At 42.7% G+C, this 8428-nt stretch overlaps 1 protein-coding gene across 1 annotated transcript; it reads left to right on the forward strand.

The window, feature by feature from the left end:
• Positions 1-645: 645 nt before the first annotated feature.
• Positions 646-6682, forward strand: LOC142209470 (indolethylamine N-methyltransferase-like). The gene is made up of 3 exons (XM_075278461.1): positions 646-793; positions 2060-2267; positions 6253-6682. Exons 1-3 carry the CDS (start codon positions 646-648, stop codon positions 6680-6682), a joined length of 786 nt encoding a protein of 261 aa, XP_075134562.1.
• Positions 6683-8428: the final 1746 nt, after the last annotated feature.

Genomic DNA, 8428 nt, shown 5'->3' on the forward strand with positions numbered 1-8428 from the left:
CATGATAGACAATGGGGTAACCAGAAAAGAGAGAAAGTTATATGGGGTCACTAATACAACATATTGCTGAGCTCACACTTTCTGCTATGCTGTCAGCAAGGATATCCTTCTTCATAGACATCACATACACAATGTGTATATAGGTGTAAATAGGTAATGGTTCTTATACATGGACAGTACATAGAATTTGGCAACTAGATAGTATTTGCTAGAGTCCCATCCACTTTACAGGGACTGTAAAACATTGTGTTTTTTGCCATGACGTTTCTGTGGCATTTACGCCACATGCGGCCCCCGGCCTAAGAGTGTTCTCAGTCTTTTAACATAAATCATATGGAAAGTTGAACCTTGTTATATGTGTTCACATGGTGCTGTGTCTATTGGGTGGTGTGACCCAAAGCCTGGAGGCTTAATAGAGGTGTTGTTGGGCTGCTGAAGTGGCTAGTAAGATTTCACACCTCAATGCATACTAAGAATTTCATGTTCATTTTTGTGGATTTCGCTAAGGAGCCTAGATCAATGTACTGTATAATAGCTGTGAATAGTTATCTGCTATAGACTTGTGTGGTCGTCAGAAAATAACTTCTTATTGTACATACAGGAATAGAAGCATCAAAGAAACATTGATACTGAGACTAGAACATCATGGGAACTACAACCCCTCCGCAAACCTACATAGATGAATTTAGACCTTCAGATTACTACCAGACGTACTATGTAGCAGAGAACGGAGCTCTACATGGAGAATGGACAGAATTTGTCTTGCAAAACCTTCATGAAACATTCACTAAAGGTAAATACTGGGTCCAGTTATTTCATGGCGTCATTTTAGCACAAGCTATAGCGCGATTTCATTATTTTATATTGCAAAAAACTGTACAATGATCAAACTTATGATCTGATATTTGTGATATTGGTATCCTCAGATGGGGCCATAAACTACAAAGACTACAACCTGCTATGGTCAAACTGCAGATTCCTTCATATTAAACCGTAATGAGCCTTAGAATTGATTTCTATGTCTCTTGCAATAATGAGGGGTCTCCCGCAGGCTCAGACACGGGTTCCCAGCTGTTTACTCAGAAGATCATAAGTTAAAGTCCTCTAGGGGACAAAGAAAAATAAGTAAAAGGGAATATATACATTTTTTATTTATTTTTTCCTAAGTTAAATTCACAATAACTCATCCAAAATGTATAATAAAACTGAAAAAAATAAAAACATAACACAGATTGGGTATTTCTGCATCCATAAGGACTAGAGTAAGCGAGCAGTGAAATATTCGAGATTCGATATTCGTTTCCAGTAGAGCCTCAATATTCCACTACTCAATCGAATATCGAACCCCATTACAGTCTATGGGAAAAAACGCTCGTTTCAGGGGAAACCACTATTGGACTAAAGGAGAGTCACCAAGTCCACGAGTAGCAGGAGGAGAGTGTTTAATGCTTGAAATGCTTAAAAGGTTAACCAACTTTACAAATGCTATTTTGAATTGTTTGAGAGGTGTAGTTTTGAAAATCAGGAGATTTATGTGGGTTTGTAATATTTATAGACTTATAAGTCGCCTTGAGAACTGAAGTAGTCCCTAACAAATGGGTTTGGGAATTTTTTTTTGTAAATCTGGAAAATCGCCGTTACACTTGTAAACCTTCTAGCAGCCAAAATAAATTTAAATTCAGGGGGCAACATGGTGGCTCAGTGGTTAGCACTGCAGCCTTGCACGCAGGAGTCCTGGGTTCAAATCCCGCCGGGAACAACATCTACAAGGAGTTTGTATGCTCTCCCTGTGTTTGCGTGGATTTCCTCCCGTTCTACAAAAGACATACTCAAATGGAAAAATAAAAAGTACATTGTGAATCATATATGGGGCTCAACCTGAGCACTCCTTTCCGTTTAATAGATGTCGATCCACTGATTCCAGTGCAGTGGGATTTTTTTAGATTCTGTCCCCACCATTCCTGAGTAATTAGTGCAGATAGTTTTAGGTCCTGATATGCTAATTATACCCTGTATTGTAATGTTCCTTTACTACTACAGCAATATTTTATCTTCCAAGGTGGTGTTAAAGGGAATACACTGATTGATTTTGGTGCTGGACCCACCCTGTATCACCTTTTCTCTGCTTGTGAAGTTTTTGATAAAATCATCACTTCAGATTTCCTTGAGCAAAACCGTGCTGAATTGCAGAAGTGGCTGAAGAAGGATCCAGAAGCTTTTGACTGGACTCACATTATCAAATCCGTATGTGAGCTGGAAGGAAACAGGTATTAAAAAAGTTCCTATCTATGTTTATGACATGATCCTTTGCAACTAATGGCATCAAAATATTGATGACCTAACCTAAGAATAAGTCATCGGTATCAAATCAATGAGAGTCTGACACCCAGCACCCCTACCGATCAGCTGTTCTCAGCAGCTGATAAATAGGATACAAGAAGCAGACAACTCTCCAGACCAAGGTATTGGAGATTAAGTCCTGTTCACTTGAATGGGATATAACTTGGGTCAGCCACTACAGAAAACAGAACTGTCTGCTTCCTGCTCTATTCTCTACATCTGATCAGTGATGGTACTGCATGTCAGATCCTTACAGATCTGATGCTGATGACATCCTTAGGATAGGCCAACAATAATTTTAGCCTGGAAAGCCCTTTAATGACATTGGTGCTCTCTATATTTACCTTAAATCTATTCTTTTACCAGTAGCTTACACCCCTATACACCCAGTATACCAGTATTTTCCAAGATACTCTATGTATTATGCATTACATTTAGCTTTATTTTTTTCTGCTCTATTAAATATAGTATAGTAGTTTTACATGTGGGCATCACATTGGTGAAAGTTTCTTGACATGTTGACTTTGAGAGATAAATTGTAGCATTTCCAAACATTTGTCTCACGTAATTTCTTCCTACGTCCTGGTGAAACATACAGTATCTTGTTATATATTTATATAACATACATTTAGCTAACATGTCCCACAGAACTTTACAAATAAGTTCACGTACAGACAAAGTGATGCAAGTGATGGGATATGAGGAGTGAAGGAAAGGTCTGAATGAAACAACCCCAAGGTAGTGGACGTACTGTCTTGGTGTTATAGTAAGACCGCAAGCTGAAATGGAAATATCAGGGTAAGTAGATGGAAGAAACAGTAGTAGTCCAGTCTTTGAAAGATTCTGCTTCAGATAGAGGGAAAACCTGATATTAGAGACAGCAGAGAGGTAGTCACTGGTGTTATGTAGTAATGCAGGGGTGATGTAACAAGAGGAGGTTATAGTCGGACATAAAGACAACACCGAAAGCCAAATTTGCTGATGGCTTGTCCGATAGAGGCCTTGTAGTGTGAGAATAGAAGAGGACCTAGGACTAGGCTCTGGGGAACCTTCATTATAAGGGCAAGAGGGTTGACAAAGGCTCTAAATAGTACAGCCTGAGTAATATGAGTAGAATCAAGAGAGCTCAGTGTCCGTGAGGATTACAAAGTGGAGCCTACCCAAGAGGAGTTGGTGATTTACGGTATCAAACACTGAAATATCCAGTAGAATAACAAAATACACTAAGTGGCCAAAAGCCACGGGAAGGGGTGCCCCAGTGCCAGTTGTGCTGGATATGATGCTCAAACAGTATGACACGATGTAGCCTATGGCGCTAGTGTTGCCAGGATAACTGAGCAGACTGATGCAGATAGGTGTCTTGTGAACATGGCAGCACGTTGCGAGTTAACTGACTTTGAGCGTGGGATGATAATCGGTGCAAGACGCATGGGGCATAGCATTTTGGAAATTACCCAGGAATTTGGGTTTCCGAGGTCAACAGTGTCTCGGGTGGACCTGCAATATCGCAGAGACAAGTTGGCAACAGCATAAACCGGCACACCAGTCTACCATTAGTGTTCGATGAACGGACGTTCCGTTACCTCTGCAGAGTTGTATGGGGATCTCGATAGTCTACTGTTAGTCAAATCGTCGCCGATTTGAATGTGGGGTTCCAGGACCCCATTTCCATCAGGACTGTATGCTGTGAACTGCACAACATAGGTTTCAACAGTCAATGTTCGACCCATGTCCTTTTGCTGACACCACAACGCAGAACTCGAAGACTGGCATGGGCCTGTGACCATCGTCATTGGACAGTGGTGACATGTGGCATGGTCTTATGAATCATGGTTCCATGATGGGCATGGACCATGGGCATGTACCATGGGCATGTGAGTGTGGTATATGCCCCATGAAGCCACGGATCCTGCATGCCAACAGAGACGTGCCAGGCAGGAGGTGTCTCCGTCATGGTCTGGGCCATGTTCACATGGTCGCATTTGGGCCCCATTGTCCGGGAGCAGGGATCAGTGACTGGTGATCAATATGTGCAACTTGTGGCCAACTATCTGCACCCCTTTCTGGTGTTGGAGTTCCCTGATGGGGATGCTGTGTACCAACAGGACAATGCAACATTTCATCGTTTGTTGGTGGCACAGGACTGGCTTAATGAACACACCAGTGATCTCACGACCCTCGATTGGTCCGCCTGATCTCAACCCCATAGAGAATTTATGGGATGCTGAGGATACCAGTGTCTGCTCCATGTACCCAGCGCCAACTACACAGGACCAATTATGGGCTGCAGTGCAGACTATGTGGATCAGTATCCCTCCAGAACTCTCCCAACACCTCGCGGAGTCCATGCCTTGTCGTCTTGCTTCAGTTATCAGGGCTTGCGGAGGGGTGACCCCCTATTAACGGCGCATCCGGTACCTTCCCATGCCTTTTGGCCACTGAGTATGGTTGCATTTATATTTAGCTGTGAGGAGATCAATTGTAAGGACCATTTTAGTAAGTGCAAAGTGCGGAAGCCAGATTGTAAGGGGTCAATAGATGGTAGAAAGATGGTGGAGCAGTTGGGAACAGACCAAGAATTCCAAGATTTTGGAAGTCAAGGGGAGATTGAAGATGGATCAGTGGTTAGTAGCACAAGTTGGATCAAAGAAGTAATCATAGTATAACAGCATGTTTTAAAGAGGAGGGAAAGATTCCAGAAGAAAGAGAGAGGTTAAATATTTTAGTAAGGTAAGTAGTGACAGCTGGGGACAGAGAACAGGAAAGGTCACTAATGCAAGATAGAAACTAGAGGTCTTCTTCTATACCTGGATCAAAAGATGGGAATGAACAAGATGATCTGTGGTAGATGAGGGGATCAATGCCGCCTGGGTATTGGGCAATTAGAGAGGTCTAGAGAGGTATCCTTCTATTTCTCGTGTCAATGATCCATCTATATTCAGCAAATTACTGCCATCGATGGTTCACCTGCTCCGACATTTTGACAGCTCTCAAGCTGTCCTGCCACTGAACTTGTTCCTCGCACCGTCCCTGTGATTGTTCCAGCTCAAGCTCTGCTTGAGGAGAAGTTTGTTGACTTCTGGTTACCTTCATAGCTCTCATTGTTTTAGAATTTTGCGACAAATTAGATTTTCTCCCCCCCCCCCCCCCCATGTTTAAAATTGGTAAACTGCCAATGTGGATTAAAGAGGTTTGTGAGCACACTGCCTAGAGCAGATCAGACAATATGCAGAGGCTTGTTCTCAATGGACTCAATGTTAGGGCTCGTTCACATCTGCGGCCCGGCACTCCGTACTTAGGTTTCCGTTTCCTGCCTAAAACACAGGCAGGATACGGAAACCTGCAGGAGTCTCTCTCACCCATTCATTTGAATGGGTGAGAGAGATGTCCGGCCGTGCGCGGCGGTGAGCGTTTTAGGCTCTCCGCCGCGAAACCGGGTTTTATTATCCGGACACAGAGTCGGACATGCAGTACTCTGTGTCCGGATAAAAAAAATCCGGTTTCGCGGCGGAGAGCCTAAAACGCTCACCGCCGCGCATGGCCGGACCCGGTCTATGGTTTCCGTCTTCTGGCATGCAGAAGACGGAAACCATAGAACGGAGACCCCAAACGCAGGTGTGAACCCAGCGTAAGCTGTGTGTTTACATAGAGAGAGATATAGCCAGGTCTGTTATCAGCATAGAGCAATTAGTGAGATAAGCAAGAGCAGTGTAATATAGTATGTGAACATAAATTCATAACAGTCGTGAAGCCATGTCACCGGGATAAAAAGTAGCCTATGTGTTAATCCAGGTTACAAACTATCGAGTAACAAACATCCAAACTTTAACATTTATAATATTAGTAGGATTTTATTTTAGTAGTTATACCTACATTATGTAGGGTCAAATAACGCTTATGTATGTTTTTAAGGGATAATTATGAGAAAAAAGCTGAGAAACTCCGCAGTAAGGTCAAACAAGTCCTGAAATGTGATGCTCTGAAGAAAAACCCTTTCGATCCTGTTGTCCTGCAACCTGCTGACTGTCTCCTTACCTGTCTCTGCCTTGAGGCCGCTTGTGAAGACATAAAGTCTTTCTGTAATGTTTTGAAAAAATTTAAGCCTCTGATTAAACCTGGAGGTCACTTACTGATCTTGAGTGTACTGGATGCTACATTTTACAATGTCGGTAATAAATATTTTACCAGTATGACGACAAGAAAGGAGGAGCTAGAGGAGGCTTTTAAAGAGGCAGGATATGAAATTGAAAAAGCTGTGTATACTCCACGAAAGGATAGATCAAAAATGGATGTAAGTGATTATGAGGGTCACTATTTTATCCATGCCAGGAAACCAAAGTAAGGCATCTTTAATGGTGGCCCATTCTGCACATCAAATGTGTTACATTACATAGACATACAGCATGTATACTGCATACACATATACTGTATAAGATATACACACAAAAGATTGATATCACTAAATTGATGATATTTCTTCAGGAAATCCTAAGTCTAGTTGCTCGATTTTTATTTTTTTTTTGACCCATTAAAAATCATTTTACTTGTATGCTGTAGTTTTTAGTATCAAATAAACAATATGAAAACTGACAATGTTTGTATTGGATTGTTTTAAGTGTGAAATTCTTTTGCTCGGCATTGCTGAAGTTGAGCTCATGCACTCCAGTGTGGGAGGCTCTACGGTTTGTTAGAGGCCGATGTTGGATAATAAATCTGGCCTAACTTTATACCACATATTAGCTGGCTTACTTTGCCAAAATAGCACCAAAATTCTGTTGCACAATTCAGACATGACCACATTTTAGGCCACGCTACCTTTCCAGTAAACCACAATTGACCACTTTCTCAGTAAGCTTCTTTTGTCTGAGACTTATAATGTTAGGAGGACTTATAAAGAAGTAATAGCATCCTCCACTGATACAGATAATATTAGGACCTGTGCAAATTACTCCAGTCTACAAGAATCTCACCCGTTGGGGGGAAATTCATCAACACATCCATGCCAGTTTTCTGGTATATGTTATAAAGTGGTGCATCTTTGACGCAATCGCCTCTCAAGCCAAAGGATCATCACACCTCCCGTTCTGCACCTTGTTCGCCACTTGCAAAGCCAGGGACGCCTTGGCCCAATGTTTGGCCCAGTTTTCTGACTGGCATAGACATCTATATAGACTTCTGCCTACACAGAATGTTGATACGTTCATTGGCAAAATTTTATCTGAAACTTGTGCAATAGAGCAATTTCATCTGTATACAATCTCTTTAAACATAGAGATGAGCGAACAGTGAAATAGTCGATATTCCATATTCGTTTCGAAAAGCCCCTTAATATTCGACTATTCGAACAAATATCGAATCCCATTATAGTCTATGGGGAAAAAAGCTTCATTTCAGGGGAAACCACTATTCAACTCAGGAGAGTCACCAAGTCCACTATATCACCTCAGGAAATGATGCCAACACCCTGGAAAGCAACTGGGACAGCAGGGGAAGCATGTCTGGGGGGCATCTAACACGCCCAAGTCACTGTATTACGCCACTAATAATGCGGGAGCTGACTTTTTCCCATAGGAATGCATTGACCAGCGTTGATCTCAGATGTAGCAGCGCTCAGCGAACAGTCAGCTCTGTATTCAGCGCACAGCCAGCTCTGCTACATCTCAGATGTAGCAGCGCACAGCTGCTGAGATGTAGCAGAGCTGGCTGTGCGCTGAACTCTGCTACATCTGAGATCAGACCACAATGGAGACTGCTGTGGACCGATCTTAGACTCCGCCTCCTCTGGCAGAACCAGCGTTGATTGGCCGAATGCTGTACACTGTATGGCATTCGGCCAATCAACGCTGGTCAATGCATTCCTATGAGAAAAAGGCAGCTCCCGCATAAACGCAAGCTGCCAGGGATCCTGACTAGCATATAATGAGCTGCCACGAGCTGTGCTTGCAAGTGAAGTTTGAAAGTGATGAGACCTTGCCATATGCTAGTCGGGATCCCTGGCAGATTGCAGGAGCTGACTTTTTCCCATAGGAATGCATTGACCGTACTCCTGCATGTATCTCGGGCTGGCAAGGAAGGTATATAGAGCCCC

This window comes from Leptodactylus fuscus, chromosome 6 (assembly GCF_031893055.1).
Source record: "Leptodactylus fuscus isolate aLepFus1 chromosome 6, aLepFus1.hap2, whole genome shotgun sequence".
NCBI classification, from domain to species: Eukaryota; Metazoa; Chordata; class Amphibia; order Anura; family Leptodactylidae; genus Leptodactylus; species Leptodactylus fuscus.